The sequence below is a fragment of the Haliaeetus albicilla genome, chromosome 10 (assembly GCF_947461875.1).
Source record: "Haliaeetus albicilla chromosome 10, bHalAlb1.1, whole genome shotgun sequence".
Classification (NCBI taxonomy): Eukaryota; Metazoa; Chordata; class Aves; order Accipitriformes; family Accipitridae; genus Haliaeetus; species Haliaeetus albicilla.
In genome coordinates, this window is record NC_091492.1 from 38,551,289 (window position 1) to 38,568,501 (window position 17,213).

At 40.0% G+C, this 17,213-nt stretch overlaps 1 protein-coding gene across 1 annotated transcript; it reads left to right on the forward strand.

Moving 5' to 3' along the window:
- The first annotated feature begins 3,818 nt into the window (after window positions 1-3,818).
- Window positions 3,819-10,235, forward strand: LOC104319032 (solute carrier family 2, facilitated glucose transporter member 11-like). Its single transcript, XM_069795511.1, is given in 11 exon segments — window positions 3,819-3,842; window positions 4,856-4,963; window positions 5,567-5,627; window positions 5,630-5,723; window positions 6,636-6,760; window positions 7,113-7,336; window positions 8,381-8,417; window positions 8,420-8,452; window positions 9,475-9,599; window positions 9,927-9,961; window positions 9,963-10,235. Coding segments are annotated over 11 exon segments (1,032 nt in total). The 3' UTR covers window positions 10,129-10,235.
- The last annotated feature ends 6,978 nt before the right edge of the window (window positions 10,236-17,213 follow it).

The window sequence follows — 17,213 nt, forward strand, 5'->3', positions numbered from 1 at the left end:
TCTTGCTTGGTAATTGCCTAGATTTTGGAGATTCTGCTATTGGGACAAATGTGGATATGTCAGCACTGAAAGAAAGCATGAGCAAAGAAAGCAGAGCTGCAGGAAATCATGAGTGGGCTAATCCACAGTGGGCAGGTTCTCCTTCTCCATTAGCAATGACTATGTAGCATGTCTTCAGCCTGGAGTTTTTTCCTGTCAGAGAGAAGGAACACTGGGTTTCAATGGAACTGAGTTCCCACAACTTAACTGGTACTGATGAGACAAAAAAGAGTGGTGCCTTTCCCAGAGAACCCAGTCCGTAAGTCTGAGGGTTTGCTTCTCTTTCCAGGTCTCTGAATAGTCCACGTTTTCATTACAAAACATGGTGAAAAGGGCTTCATTTTTTGTGTTCCTTGCTATATGACGTGACACACTCTTGCTCTTCTTCATGCTTTGCAGTTTACTGATAAGGAAATAAAAAGCAGTGACTAGGAAAACACATCCTACTCATCATGCCTGCATTTGGTTTTCATTGATTGAAGAGTCAGGGACACAGGAGGGCCCATCTTCTGGGAGTGTGTTGTTGGGGTCAGGGAATATTGTGTCTGTCTTGTTCTGGAAATGAGATCTTCACTATTGACTGTTGCAGATGCTGCACAATAAAATTTGCAAAAGGACCTGAATATTGAGCGGCAGTTTCTTTCACAGCCCTAAGGCTCCTGCTATTTTATCTTCACACCATCGTCTAACAATATTTGTAGCAGTGCCAAGAGCTAATACTAAGAGCAGTGGACTTCCCCAATATAGCCATCCTTTCTATGACAATCATCATATTACAAGAAAAGTTAGACAAAGTTTATAGTTTCAAGGCTGGAGGTCACGGATTGCACAATACCACAGTAAAAACCAACATAAATTCCTTCTTCTGGTCAAAAATGCAGGAAAAAAAAAAGAAGAAACATTTAAAGTATTGTGAAAAGAAAGGATTAGGTAAGACCTTGATTATTTTAAAAGTCTTTATCTGGCCTGGTCTTTCTCAACCTTACTGCTTCCCAGTGAGGAAGTTTTTAGTGTCCTACAAGACACTAAAAACTCATTTGCTTATACATGTCTTTCTACAGCATGATCTTGTCCAGCATGCCTGACTTCTTCCCTTCTTCCCTCCTACTAGTAAATACCGTCTGCAAGAGGGAAAGTGTGGTAAATCATTAACACTGCCATAAACTAGCATGGATTGGGAATAAAAGTTAAAGAGGTACTTGTGAATCTGCAGTGTATCTATTTGATTTCCAGGATCACACAAGTTCAACACGTGGCATCTTTGAAAACAAAATGAATCCAAGCCAAAGGTATTAGGTGAGCTAAGTACTGGGTCTGGAATAAGCACATTTCTTGTAGTGTTCAAATACTAGGTGGAAAGACTCATCCTGTCCTCTTCTTTAGGAAAATAAGTAAAAGAACTATACTAGGCATTTAAGTCTTGCTTTTTCCATATTACAGCACTGAACAAAAGTGTGAGGCCAGATAGAAATGAGACAGCAGTATGAGTATTCTGGGAGAAACACAAACAGGAGGAAGAAGAACAGGGACTCTTTGATCAACTGGATGTTAAAATCCGGCCACAGACAGACAAAGTGTTTAAAAACTGCTCCAGAAAGTCCCAGAGCTGCCATGTATGTCCATCCTTCCAGAAGCCAAGCTACCCATCCTCAGCTCAAAGAGCAAATCGTCCTTTCCCCTCCAGTTCATTCAGGCTTATCTGCTCCCTGCCTGTGGCCCCACTCTAAGGTGCCTGAAGGCTGCTGTCTGAGTCTGGCAAAATGGTTTGCTGTTAATCTGACAGAACTCCTTTGAGAGGGAAAAGAAAAATAAAAACAGACTTGCAAGGGACAGGACAGCACAAAAAGGCCTGGAAACAGAGATATGACATTCAAATTTGATACAGGAAACACATGTTAAAAGGAAAGATAAAATGAGAGAAACAGCAAAAGAGAAGGACAGTTATTTCAAAAGTAGCTTTTAGTGTGTCCTGACAGAAAGTAAGAAGTAACACTGAATTGTTCAAGTATCTCATTAGACCTTTCTGCCACAGAAGTTGGGAACAACAAAACTTTACAAGAGTTCAAAAAGGATCTTGGCAAATGTGTGGAAGGAGCAAATCTAAAGACATCATCCTGACCGACAAAGTCTCAGGGCTGCACATCACTGGGGCCTGGAAGACGCACAGGGAAAGCATCACTGCACACTTGCTCAGTTCTTATGCTTTTGCCTACAACTGCTATTTGCAACTGACAGCTCTGACATATTCTGCTGGACACAGTTCTGGTCTGATCCTACAAGATAAAGTGGCTGGTGGTGGTGGTAAGAGAGGACCGGGGACAGCTGTACAATCTGGCTGCAGTCTTCTCTGTGACAGCAAAATCTTTGGCTGAGGGGAGGGCAGTGGCCAGCATTGAAGTGACTGGAGATTGAGAGGAGGAATTTGTAAGAAGCAAGAGAAAACCTAAATAAAGACAAGGATTTTTGCAGAAGTAATTGAAGAGAAAGGTAGATTCTGGGGTGGTTTAGAAGAGAAAGTGATAACATTTGAGGAGTCTGTGCTAAGAAGGGAAGGAATAAATTACAAAACCACAGCTGATGTGGAGGTAATGAAGATTTCGGGAACGATGAAAATGGAATGGGTGGAAAGAAGAATTCAGCTTGAATTATTTCACTGTACTGATGTGCAACAAGACACCCAGGTAGAGAGTTTGGAGAGAGTGTTACTGGGACATCCAGCAGGAGAAAGGTCGAGGTGTGAGTCAGCAAGCTTGCCCTGTGCTGCAGGGCACACAGCCCAGGGGACAGCGTGGAGCTGTTGTCAGTTGCTGTAATGTGAAAAGCAGACTGTAGGAAGAATGTCCGTGCTTCCACCGTGTTGCCTTCAGAACTGTAACCCCACCTTCCCATCTCCCCTTTCGGCACTAACCATAGACAGTCAAATCTTTGTAGTATGGGGTGAACTACGATGTATTCAGTGTCATACAAAATGTTACATGTAATACATAGAAGCCTGAAGGAAGCAAGAATTAACTTACACTCTTTTTAAATAGTCAAGTCTTTAGCTGATTCAAACTCATTTTTTTTAAGGTGAAAAGTGCTTCTTAAAATCAATTCTCAAGCCAAAACAGAATGAGCATCCCGCTCCAGCACACTGTAGGCCATCTCCATTGTTACAGAGAGGTAAGAGGGAGGCTTCTGAGTGGTTCTGGAAACAGTGTGACCCTTTGTAAAGAACTGGGTGTTAGCAAGGACCGAATATGCCAATATTCAGATACTTCATGTCCTGCAACCGCGAAATTGTTCAAATCACTTCAAGCAATTGAAAATCTTATAGCATGCAAGAAGAGGTGTTACAGCTCAGCTACAATACTAAGTGGCTTATCTCTGTAGGAGACTGGAGAGAAGGAAAACACACTCTGCCGAAGCTGCTTGTCAGAGAGGTGAAGAGGGACTCAGCTCCCCTGAAGGAAAGATGGTAGCACTGTCTGACTCCTCACACAACAGGAACATGCACTTATTTTAGCAGCGCGAGTAAGGAGGAGCACTCCCAATACAAGAAGGATATACATTTACCAATGTTGTAATCAGCTTGGCATATCTGGGTCTTAGAATAATTAAACCAGCAAGAAGAGGCCCTGGCCAGTGTTGGAGGAGGACACAATTCACTAAAAGCCACAGGGTTAGAATTTAACTTCTGTGCTATGATCCCAACTTCTTATAATCTGAGTGTAGAAAACGTATCTCTCATCTGACAGACTTGACAAGGGCTTTCAGAACAGGCAGGTTTTCAAGGGGAAATGGCTGTTTTCCTCTCAGACCTGGTGAGTATCCAACTTCTTGTCTTCTAGCCCTAGTCACTAACAGCAGCATGATCTTTAAAGATTACAGCAAAGGGAATCAAACAGTCCTTCTTGTAACAAAAATGAGCAACAGAGCACATGCTTGGGACAACACTGATTCAGCAATAAGACTGACTACATGGCATCTCCAGAAAATATGTTAGAAATACAAGAGAGTGGGAGGTTTAAAAGAGGACCTGGGAAACCAGGAAAGAATGAGCATTTTGAGGAAGATAGAGAAAATGCTAGCAATGAAAAAGACAAAACAAAACCTTTCCCCCACACTCTACTGCCCTGCAGTCTCAAGGATACTTGAGGATACTTATCCGTTTAGGGAGTGACCTGACTAAATGCCTGAAAACACATGCTTTTGAAGAGTGCTCTAAAACGCAGTGTACATCATGGAAACACAACATTTCAAATAGGAGTCATTCAAGTAGGGACTCTAAAAATGCAGTTTCCTATGGGGATAATAAAAGTGAAATGTAAAAAAAAGTAAGTTTTAAGAGGACAGACTTGATTAAACTCTGGAAACCAGTGAATGATGTCTCTGAGGAGGCAAAGTTGAAGGAAAAAGGGGATTCAAGAAAGCTGTAGCTTCTTACTAGTACAAAAGCAAACACAAACTATCTGAACAAGGCTTTTATGATTTTTTTATCATTATTTCTGTGGCTAGCAGAACTAACAGTATCTGAACAAGGCTTTTATGATTTTTTTTTATTATTATTTCTGTGGCTAGCAGAACTAACAGAATTAGAGACTGCATCTTTTCAAGCTGCTAATAACCAGAAGAAGAAGATAAAGGAATGTGCAGATTTGCATCTTAACAATTTCCCAGCAATTTTGCTTGATTATTGAAAAATTCAAAATTTTTTTTGCATTTTAAACCCTTCTTAATCATTGAAATGTGATGATATAAGATCTCATAAATTATCTCATGGTTTGAAAGCATGCTGGTATCAGGAACTTAGGATGTGTTTCATCATCTTTTTCAGGTTCAATACCAGAAGCTATTGCTAATGATTATGGTGCTAGGAATTGGTGGAACCCACCGACCTGGTTTTCAAATGTCTGTGATCAATTATACTTCTCCAATAAGCAAAGCCTTCATAAAATCACATCTGTAACTGCTCTTCATGGGACTAGGCCTTACACTTTGAAGATGCTCTAAAAAAATCTGTTAGGTGTTGCTATGTAAGTTTATTCCCAGCTCTTTCCAATGCCATACTGTCCACTGTCAAAGGACAAAATGAGTTTGCATGATTGTTAGGTCTGCTCCAAAGACAACTTCCCACAGAACTGTGTGGAGACAACATATTGAAACACCCTCCTTAAAGATTATGCCATGGAGAAAAAAGATTAAAAATTAGCTGATTGAGTCTCAGCCTTCAGTTCAGCCCTTTTCTCTTTATATCCACTACCTGCAACAAGAACACTTGCACTTCACTAGAATCAATAAAAGGTCCCAATATTTTGGTGTAGGAGAGCCAGGATTCAACAGACTAAAGAGTACAATTAATTTTTGAAAGATTCTGTTACACTATTAGGCTGTATGAGAGGAAATATCAATCCTAATTTGCAAATAAGTTTCCCATAGTCATGCTTTTAGTAATGACTATTAATCTATTTTTTTAAAGTTGTAAACATTATGAAGAACTATTGTCATTAGTGCCTCAGTGAAATGAAAATCTCTTTTTCTGTCCCAGTACATTCAGAAGTTTATCAACAAAAGTTGGTTGGAGCAATACAGTTCTGTGCTGCATCAGGAGACACATTATTGTGGTCCTTCATCGTGTCTACGTACTGTGTAGGTGGAATGATACGGTGTCTGTGTAGTGGGTATCTGACTGCAAAATACGGAAAGTAAGTATATTTGCCAACAGCTTGCTGATCAGGACTGCGACAAGGGAAGAAATTAAATATTACTCACCTAATATAATGGATTTCAGAATTCTCACTGCCCCCTTCTGGTGCAGACTTTACTCAGCATGTATAACTACAACTTGGTACATTAGAGAGACATGAATATGCCACTATTTCTGATTCCCTTGTCACAGTTTTTGGTGCCATACAATTACTGTATTTTTGCTGAAATTTCAGTATAAAAAAACCTCTGAAATTTTTTTATTGGGCAATAATATCCTAGAGAGCCGAACAACACTGCATAGTGCAGAAGGGGATAGATACTCTGTAGGCAAAAGTTTTGGGGTTTTTTTGCCTTTTTTTTTTTTTAATTGATTGCAGCCTTTAAAAATTGTGCAGGTTCATTCCTCTGTAAGAATAATCAGAGTTTCAGCAAAGATAAGCAGAAGTCCCTCTGGCCACATTCAGAACCCTCTCTTTGAGGGTGGCCATAGAGGACAAAGCCAGAACTCCTTAGCTTGAGGTGGGCAGTGAAGCAAGTTCTCAGTGAAGCTGGATTTGCCTTGTTCTGGGGACACATGCAGTGTTTGAGATGGGACCCTTGCCCACAGGAAAGAAGTGAAAAAGACCAAAAAAGACCACTCCTTATCAGTATTTATCCTGCAGGAATCTCCTTCAGCCTCATGGTGTGCTGACATAGTATTAGCATGGAAAAGAGGAATCTAGCTTCTCCCTTTCCACTCCCCTGCAAAGACATCATGCCTTTTCATAATCAGATACGGTAGTCCTATAAGCAATGGATTTAAACATGGCCATGGCTTGGTCTGTAAATCCAGAGGAGAACAGGCAGACATTAGTCAAAGATGAAAAAGTAAAATGTGGATCATACCCACATGTTGTTTGCTGTTACAGGAAGAAATGTCTGCTGTTCAATGATGTAGTCCTAATAACAGCTACGCTGCATACTGGCTTCAATAGGAGAGCCAGGTCTTTTGAGATGATCCTGATTGGGCGCTTCCTCAAGGGCATTGGTGCTGGTAGGACTCCCCACTACTCCATGTTAATGTGACTTCTTTGGGGTGGATATACAGAAATCTTCCTGCTGGGAGTACCTGGGCATGCACAGTAACCCCAGTGGAACAAGGAACAGATTGGGGAAAGGTAAGATGAGCTGTCCTTTGCCTTCAAGAGGTCTTGTTGAGAGAGAAATCTGATGGGTTACCTAAACATCTTGCTTAAAGTAAAAGGTACGTTTTCAGCCTATTGTTGTGGAGGATATATAACAAACAGTTCAGAAGAGAGAGCTACCTTTAGTAGAAAGTGAAATAAAAAGGGATCCTCTCTCTTGCTTTCTGAAGCTTTAGCTCTCTCATGTCTTCTTCACTTTAGGAATAAATATGAATGCCCACGTTCAGTATGCTGGAGAGATCTCACCTAAGAAGTTGCATGAATTTGTAAATGTGACCTCCTCTGTGTTTCTTGCACTAGGAGAAGCTGTAGCAAGAATTCTTGGATTATGGTTCTTGTGCTACTCCTTCTCATCCTATTTTCTACTTTTTTTTTCTTCTGTATGGCAGGCAAATGTTGTTCTCCCAGTCCTAGAAAAGGACATACACTAAGGGTGGGGTTTTACTTTGCTTAACTACAGCTGTCAAAAAGGATGCATCTACCCCATACCAGTCACCGAGGTTTCCATGTCATTCACTGGGGAGAGAAAGGCCCTTCTCTTGAGAAAGGATGAATCCATCTCTGGGAGTGGACCTGCATAAGAATTCTTTTTGCAGGATGGCAGATAGTCAGCCTTAGCTTTCATGTCCAAAATAGCAGATAAGAATATCTTCTGAATACAAACTCAGAGCTCCTCTGCAAGGCTTTTTTTTGTCCTGCCTTGTAGTTAATCTTTTTTAATCAGGCTTTCAGTCAGGGAAAAACATTTTGTAATACCATTGGTCTGGCATAGCTTTCCTCCAGCTCTCTGCCTGCCTGACCTCTTCAAACCTCACCTGTGTCTTGTTCTGCTGTCCTTTAAATCCCTGGATGGTATCCTTGCTGTCACCTTTCCCGTTTGCTATCCCATGCCTCCTGCAGCAGCAGCAGTGTGTACTGACCCTTCCAACAGCCACCAGTTTCCACCCTTGATACAAGTGATCCAGCTACATAGTGCAGCTCTCTAGCTACTTCCAGTCTGGATGGTGGAAAGCAGTGAGGAACCCAGCAACATGGCTTCAGCAGTGCCACTGTTTTGCATTGCATTGCAATCTTGGTCTCAGCTCATAAACTTTCAGCTTCTTTCTGTTTCACAGATATCTTCTGGTTCACAAGAGATTTAAACATTTCTCTGAAGTTGTCTAATTCAATAAGACAATTAGGTTAAATCAGTAACAATTTTCCCCATGCTATAATTTGCTTGGAATTTGTTACTTGTTTTTCAGACGAGGGTGCAGTTCAGCTCACCTCTGTAGATACAACACTGCAGGCTACTTTTGGCCTTCTACTGTTTTCAGTAGAGAAAGGTAAGTAGTTCTAGTGAGCCTCTACTACAGAGCTCAGTGTCATGGGCTTTTTCACAAATATTGCTTCTCCTGTATGTTTGGATCAGCTGTGCTACAGCTATAAAATTAATTTTCATTCTCTTCCTTCCTTTCACCTTTGTCTAGGATCAGTTCCTCTGGATGCATTACTGCAGTGTTATTCTCTTTTATTCATCATTGCCTGTGGAATAGGACAAGGTGAGTACAACAATAAAAGCAACAGGAAACCTTGGACCACATGGATAAGCACAGGCCATGAATGTATGGAAGTAGAACTAGACTGTGTGGATATTATCTTTGAAAATCAGCAGCTTAGTTTGGACTGAAATTGGGGGAGTCCCAATTTTTGATGAACTAATGACCCAAGAAACAATTTCTTTAACAAATTATTTGAAATTATTCAGACCCTGATGAATCAGGACCCTGTTTCCTCTCACTGGATTACAGCTTCGAGCCAAAAATTACTTGTTAATCAACTCACTAACACTTGTTTTGGAGGATGTGAATGCTGTTCAGTGCACACAGGCTCAGCTGGTCCATCTCTGTCTTTGCCTAAGGTCAGAGGTAGCCTCTTCTAAAATATTACAGTTTTCTCAACTCATCTGTAAAATCCTGCTCTATTAAAGAATGATACCTGATAGCACACATAGTATGTCTCTTAGCATTGCTCTGTCCTTTCTCATCCTCTCTTAATGTCACTCTGAATCACCTACATCTGTAACGCCAGAACCAAACTTACAGCTCTCTATTAGGACCTCACTCTCCTAAGACCAATATTTACTCTGAAAGTTCCCTGACTAAAGACTACTTTCAGTTATTACAGTCTCCAGATTCAAATGGCAGCCTTTATTATTGTAAAAGCTGTACATGAGGACCATTAATATCTTGAAAACCTAACAGAATTCCCATGGTAGCAGAACCCAGGTGTCTCCTATGGGCAATGGAGAGAAATAGGCCATTAGGGCCATTCATCTGCATATTTCATACATCTTAGGTGGATAGAAACTGCACTTCAGGGGTGTCCATCTCTCTCCATGGACCATAAGAGAAGTCTGTAGGGGGATTCAGATAGACATGGCTGTGCTGATGAAATTTAAATGATCTCATGGTAGCCTGACTTACTGGGGCTGTGTTTGACCAGTGACATCAGTTCACTCACTTTGAAGAAAATGGTTAACTACAACAATGTTTCTGTTGCTTTTTTAACTGTTTTTCCTCAGCTGGAGCTGTCACATCTGTCATGAATGAAATCTTCATCCTCTCAACAAGGTCCTCTGCTTTTGTAATTGGTGGAATTGTCATTTGGCTAGGCCCCACTTCCACTAGAATGATCTTCACCTTTGCTGTCATATGTAATTTGATTCAAATCTTCTCTTTGACTCTATCAATTTAAACTGGTTTTCTAGGTTGGTCTGGACAGGGAGGATGAAATGCCTTGTAGATGATCAAAGCTGTGAATCCCTTACTACTACTGGTATATGGAGGCCATTTATGTAAAACACTTCCCTAGACTTCAGACATCATCTGCTGCCTCAAGAATAGATTGAAAACATTAATAAATATTCCTTCTGTAAAATCAACTTATTACTCATTTCACAGGGACAAATCAACAATTTTCAAGAATCTGTTTGGGCAAGGGAAATCACTTATCTTACTCTATTTTTAACTCCAGGTGCTTCTCGGTCCTTTTTGCTTCCTCATCTTTATTGCTGGTCATTTCAGTGGTTCTCATCTACCTGTTCCTCCCAGAAACAAAAGGGAAGTCAACCTCTGAAATCACAGAAGAATTCAAAATGTGCCAATTTAAGAAGAAATGTCATCAGAGTATGGAGAACAATGCTACCAAAGAAAAGACATTCTGCATCAAGCTCTGATAGGACACCATAAGCAACTTCCACTGACAAAAAGCCCTGTCTCAAAATCAAACTGAAAGCTAAACCTTAAATGGACTTTTCTCAATAAAATGTAATCCAAAAAGTAATCCACAGATAGCTTGTCATTAATCCAAGTAGTCCTATTTTATATTCATCTTTGCTTTTCATGGTGAGAGACAATGGCTCCTTCCTAGAAGAGCTCTGTAGCAGGAAGACATTAGTAACTACACACAATTCTCAGAACTGGCACATGGAAAACATTTTCAAGCATAACACATAAATTTTATTTTAAGTCTTTCTCCTTTGCTATCATTTTAAAGAAGCAAGATTTGTCTCCATGTTTGTTACTTTGTAAGAAAGCTCTGCTCAGGATTAAGCGCAGGATGAAGAGAGGATGAAACATAAACATAGTTCTTGCAAACAATTTTCATGTCATGTCTTTATGGTGTCGCACTGTAAAGGACCTAATATTGATCATAAACACTGCACATGAACAAATGCCAGGTGGAATAACAAAGAGAATTCAATATTGTTCTATTTTCTTGAGCTGACATCAAGTAACTGTATGTCCTGATTGTCTCTATAATGACTGTCAGGGATCAGCCCCAGTCCCTGGGCATTTGGTACAGAAGAACTCTCATCTGCATCCTCTGGAGCAAACTGACTGCACCTTCCATGCATACCAGTTGTAGCACAATCTGGAGCAAGTTTTTGTAGCGTAAGCAGTGCTCTCAGCCTTATTCTGGGTACCTCACGGATGGCACAAGGGTTAACAAACATACAAGCAGTGCTGAGAGCTAGAGGACCAGAGCCCTGGAGTGAGACAGGGAGTAAGACACTTTGAGAGAGTACTGAGAGAGTAGACACTTTGAAAGTTCAGCCCATTTTATAAATAATTAACTGCTCAAAAAAAAAAAAAAAAAAGCGGAAGCTGTGATAGCCAGTGTCTGCTAGCTGTATATTGGCCTAGGACACATTGCACTCTGCTAGTGCACATCAGCATACAAAAATACACTTTACCACTGCTATGCTCCACAGCACCCATGTACTGCTGCTATTCAAGAGCTGTTAATCCTGCTGACCACTGCAGCATTTAGTCACTTCCCTCCCCAAACTCTTCTACCTTTGTATAGGGTGATCAATTATTTTCCATTTTCTGCCACAGTTACAAGAGGTATACCGTGCCTCCTGTTTAGTAAGACCATAAGACCTATATTTCTGCAGTTTAACCATTCATATTGATTATCATTATACTGGAACACTGAATCAAATTTGAGTTTTAGGGAGTTTTCTATTTAAAAATTTCAAATAATGTGCTTGCTACTTCTAAAGGAATAGCCACAAAAGAAGCTCTAATAGTAAAGCACCGGTGTGTGTTCCAGCAACTGAAACCTGGGTTAGATTTTATATTTGATCTGTATCAAAATAGGGATCACTCATGCTACAAAATGTTCTCATTCAGAGGAACCTCTCCTGTTGAGTCATTGAAACATTTAATCCATCTGTTCTAAGCACTGTCCAATTGCTGCAAAAAACATCAGTCAACAGAAGTCATATGAAGTAAACATTAACCTCAGTCTCAGAGTCAGATGATTACTTAAGCAGAAGGTGCAGAAAAGGCATGACAGAAAACACTTCCTCAGTCTAAGAGAGTTCTGTCTGTCTGGGATCAAGCCACCCTTTCGATATAAGATGGAAAAGCTCCTTTCAGAAGTGGTGAGTGCTACAGCTGGCGGTATCAGCTGTTAATATTAAGCTTTCAGAAGAATTGAGAGGTTGCTGTTGCAGTTACCGTTCCTGAAGAAAATACAATACATATGTACCAAACTGTTTTCAAAATAATAGGGTGGACAGTGGATAATCATTCTCATTTTGTTACTGTGAAAATTAGAGCTAACATTTAAAATAAAAAATCAAAAGACACAGAATTAACTTTCTGAACTAAGTCATCATGAAAACTTTGAAGGAAGTTCCAGCTGGGTAGAGAAATTGATTTAAAAAAAAAATTGTAAAAGTCCTCTAGTACTTAAATAGTGAAGCATTTCCATGCTGTTTTCACCTGCTCCCACACCTTCCCATGTACAACTGATACTATTAAGCTTTCCTAACTAGTAGCCTGATAGTGATATGAAATTGTGCATTTGAAAAGAAAGTTTTTGTGGATTGGCTAATTAATTAATGTGAAAAAGAGCTTGTATTATTCCTCGCAGGTTCAGTACCAGTGGTTGTTTGTAATTCTGTGTTGTGAGTTGGTGGATCCCTCACAACTGGCTTTCAAATCTCTATGAACAGCTACTTGGCCATGGTAAGAAAAGTTTAAGCAGATACAGCATCTTCAGGAGTCATTGGTAGTGGGGTCAAAATGCAGAGGATGCTTCCCAAAACAGGTTGCAAATTGTTTCTATTGACTTTCCATTCCCAGCTCTTTCCATCCCCCTTCTCTGCAGAATAAAAGAGTAAGAGCTACACTATAGCTGCCTTTGAGTGGGCATACCCAGGTAACAAACACATCGGTCTCGCCACTTAACAGCCATTAACATGGACAGTCAAAATTTTAAAAAGATATCATGTAAGGTAATTTTAAATGAGGTAATTTGGGTACCACAACCACCTAACTGAAATAGCAGATAGCCTGCTGGGAGCTATCTCATCTTGTCAGCAAACTGCATAAATTACTTCATCAATTTACTACAAATTCTTTCCAACAAATCTGTCCAGATACAGCATGTCTTTGTAATTCTACATGAAAACACATATGCATACAAACACAAAGCCCTTTAATGAATCAATACGCTATGTTATCAGTGCAAAGAGCTGCCAGTTTATTGTGACCATAGTTTCTCTGTTCAGGTTCAAGGAAAACACTTCCAAGGTGCTGTAGCAAGAGCCATGGGATCAGACAAGGAAAGAGAGAGATCAGAGACTATATTGATGTTCTGAGAACTGTATAGTGTTAATTAAGGTTTATATACTAACAACTGTGAGATAGGATCTTATTTTCTGCAAGATTGTGAACACAGGATACAACCATATGTCACTAGTTTTCTCATACCTTGCTTGTTAGTATTATGATGTCTGAAACCTTAGGGGAATAACTAATTAATAATTTAAATAAATCTGCTTGTACAAATATTATGATGCATGAATAGCACAGTTGTACCAAGCTTTCCTCTTTGTTCTGCACAGCTATGAAGAAACTGTGGGGTGAGGGAGAGCACCAGGCAGAAGTGGATGATCTACAAAAACAAAAGGCAGCAGTGGAAAACATCAAAATCCTGAGTCTGCTGGAAGTGATGGAAGACCAAAATCTGCACTGGCAGCTGTGCATTTTGATTATTGTGATCATAACTCTGCAATTCTCTGGCACTAATGCAGTTGGGTATCTTCCCCTCTCCACACACTAAAAAAACTCTTAGTGTCCATAAGAAAATTCTGCAGTTTAAGCTTGCAGACACTATAAAAGAAGTTGTATCTGGGTGGGAGTCAAGCAGTCACGAGATTTACTCCTGGCCATTGACTGGCTGCTGATTTGGCTTTGGATGTTTTTGCCCATCCATCTACCACTCTTTATTTGGAAAACTGGCATTCACTATCTATCTACCTGACAGAAACAGAGATCTTCACTGAGCTGGCAAAGTGCAATATAAATGCATCATGTTATTTAAGAAAAGTTTTGAATTATGGACATCTATTCTGCAATAACTCTGGGTGCAGCCTGGCTTGTATATGTTAACCTGCCCACAACAGCTCCTGTGCCTGCACACCTCATTGATTCCAAAAACACTAACAAGGTGCTGCCTATATCCAGGATGAAATCTTATGCTTCTTTTTGCCACCATGCTCTCTTCCTCCATTCCTTCTGTCGTAGTGCTTCTATACAGCTTGTAGCTTCCCTAACAATGTTGTAAAGGGGAATTTCTAATGCCCGAGTCGCCTGTTTGTTTGAAAATAAGAACAGCATGAGACCAAACAGAACACAAATATAACATTTATCTGCTTCCATGCTGTTCTTTTCCCAGTTTGCACAGATTTCACAATGTGGTGCAATGGCAAGTGGTAGTACTTCTGAACTGTGCTGAAGAGACATTAAAGCCACGGAGTAGCTAACTAGATATATGGAAAAATACATGTTAGGATCAGTGTACCAGATCAATAGTGTATTCTGCTGTGGCAACTTCCATTTGTCGGTTCCTTCTCTCTGATTTTACTCTCCTCTTTCTCTCTTTCATATCTTCTTTTCAGGAGTCTCAACCTTTCTGCATATACAGAATAGAGAATTTTCTGTTGTAATCTTGGTCAGCATCACTTTGTCTTTGCTGGTCCTTTTGCAGGAAGCAGTCTCAGCAGAAGCACAGCTGGAACATTGCAGAGAGACTGTTCATCCCTGTCACACAGCACCATGTCAGGTTTAAAAGCATGAGCTTTGGATCCCCTCTGTTGCTCTCTTACAAAGTCCAGCTATGCTCACTGATATAGCTCCAGTGTCTCCCGCAAGAAGTCAATCCTTCATGGCTAGTCTTGCTGGGCATCTTCACTACTTCATGGCTTAAAGAGCCTTTCCATCTCAAGCATTCGTCCTCCTAGGCTGCAAAAATCCAATGTACCAAACCTCAAGAGGCCTGTTCTCCCAAATGCTTATGATTGCTGCATATCTTGCAGTTACTGATAAACCAAGCGGTATATGATTAACCTACCAATATTGATGTTTGTGTGTTGCTTTAACCCCATGCCAAGGCCTCTCTTTCTCATACTTCTGCAAGCAACATCTCAAATTATTTTGACTACTGACCCTGCCTATCTTTTACTCAAAAGAGATAAAACAAGTAAGCTAGGCTTTTTTCTTTTAGCTTTTTCATCTTTGTACTACTGCTTCAGTGTCATTGCTGTGACTGACAGCTTCAAGAAGAAGTTGGAAATTTAGATGCCATCCAGCCTTACTTATTTCAGTACAGGCCCATGCATCAGGGCCAAAATAACTGTTATGAGGCTGCAGCTGGCATCCAACAGAACTGAATACAAGCAGTGACATCACCATTAGTGTGTCAGGGTTATGCTCGCATCTGTTCAAAGAAGTTTATGTTCTGTAAATATTATGGCTTTGGTAGCTGTTGCTGTGGTTGTCAGGAAAGCTAATAAAACTGTCTAGAAGCCAGACCACAGCGTCTTCAAGCTACTGCCTGCTAGAGCCTTCTTATCCCATATTTTTGTCTCTTTTCTTCAGCCTGCCTGGAAATAGTGGGGCTAGAATAGCTGTAGCAATAGTGAAAAGAGAAAGGAAAAATCTACATGTGAATTCCCTCATCTTCTTCAGGAAATTCATGTATCATTAACACCTCTATTTTCACTTATGTAGGTCCAACGCTAAATGATGATAATAGGTGTATCTCTTTTTTTTCTGGACCACAACTGACTTGAATCAGATGATGAGCAGGACTGAAATGAAAATTATAGCAGTTTCTTTCTGTTAAAAGCATGTGAAAAGCTTTTAAAAAGACGCTTTCTATTCCTAACCCATTCTTGAAAAGAAGTATTTTCTCAACAATCAGGAAAAAGGACAGGTCACTGGTAGAAATGTACCCTCTTTGCTTGCTTACCAGTCCTGACATCAGAGGTGATATCACACATGCAATCCACTGTTTCCAATGCAAGTTTTTTTTCTTCCGTTGTGTTTTCTAGGTCTATTTCTGCACTTCTGAGGTGCTGCGCACAGCTGGGTTTGAAGAAGGCCTTATTCCACATGTATCACTAGGGGTTGGTCTCTGTGTGTTCCTTCCCACTCTGCTGTGTGTAAGGCACACTGTATCGATGTGTTACTCAGGCTTTAGCTGTGCTTACAGTGAAGTGAGTGCTTTTCCTGCCCTTCCAGACCTTTACCATTGAGCAGTTTGGCAGGAACACACTGCTGTGCAAGGGCTATGCTTTCATGGCCTTGGCACTGTCTGTCCTCACAGTTACTCTCTCCCTTCAGGTAAGAAAAAATTTTAAACTATTTTATTCCCATTGCTATTTCACACTTAGAGACTGGCGTGTTTCATGTCACAGCGACTAAACAAAATGGATGTAGACAGCTACAAAGTGAAACTTTGTCATCATTGTCATCATTTTGTCATCATGTTCAAAGTGCTGTAAAAGGACAAGCAAAAAAAAAAAAAAAAAAAAAATCTTTCTCTGGTTTATTTCCAGGAAAACCTTTCTTTGTGCTTCCTTATCTTTACCGGGATCCCCATCACCTCAGGCATCTTCATCTACCTCTTCCTTCCAGAGACAAAGGGGAACTTGGTTATGGAAATAACTGAAGAATTTGGTGCTTTACTTTTTAGGAAGAGACCTCATTCCTTTACAGGAAATACTTCTCTTGAGGAACATATCACCTACACTAGCTTCTAGCTGGTCAGCAGAAGGACCATGTATTAAGTAAGGTCATAAAGGACCTTGATGCTTGCAGACTGCAAAACAAAACAGAGGTAAATTATTTGTTTTCCATTATTGGAAAATATATGAATATTCCTTCACAGGCCCAAGTGGAGTCTTCATGAATTAAAGTCACTCTCGTATCACCTTAAAAACCTGGGAGCAGTCAATAATCAATTAGTCATCATAACACAAAATATGTGCTATGCTAATCTTATAGATTTCACTTAGGAAATGTTTTGTGTCTAAATGCTTTCCTTAGTTCCAGTCTCTGTGATTTTGTTATTCAGAATTTAATTTGGAGTTTGGGGTTATAACAAACTAAAGTCTCAAATCAAACCTAGAAGAAACTACTGAGTTCCTCTCAGTGTGAAATTAAACTGCAGATGGCTTCAGTCATCCACAATGTGCAATATAGTGCAGATCAAGCTGGCTTAGAACCAAGCCCAGCTTTGAGCTCTTTAGACAAATTTATGACACGCCTCATAAAAGTGAGTTTCATGTGTTTGTCCATTTCACAGCAAGCATTTCTTACACCTCTATATAGAACAAATTAAAATATCTCCTTAACTGCAATAATTCCTTAAACATGAAACCATGCACAACTTTCATAGTGTAACAGAGCTTTTTCTAGAATATAGGTGAAATTTTTAACAGAAATGGTCAATTCCATT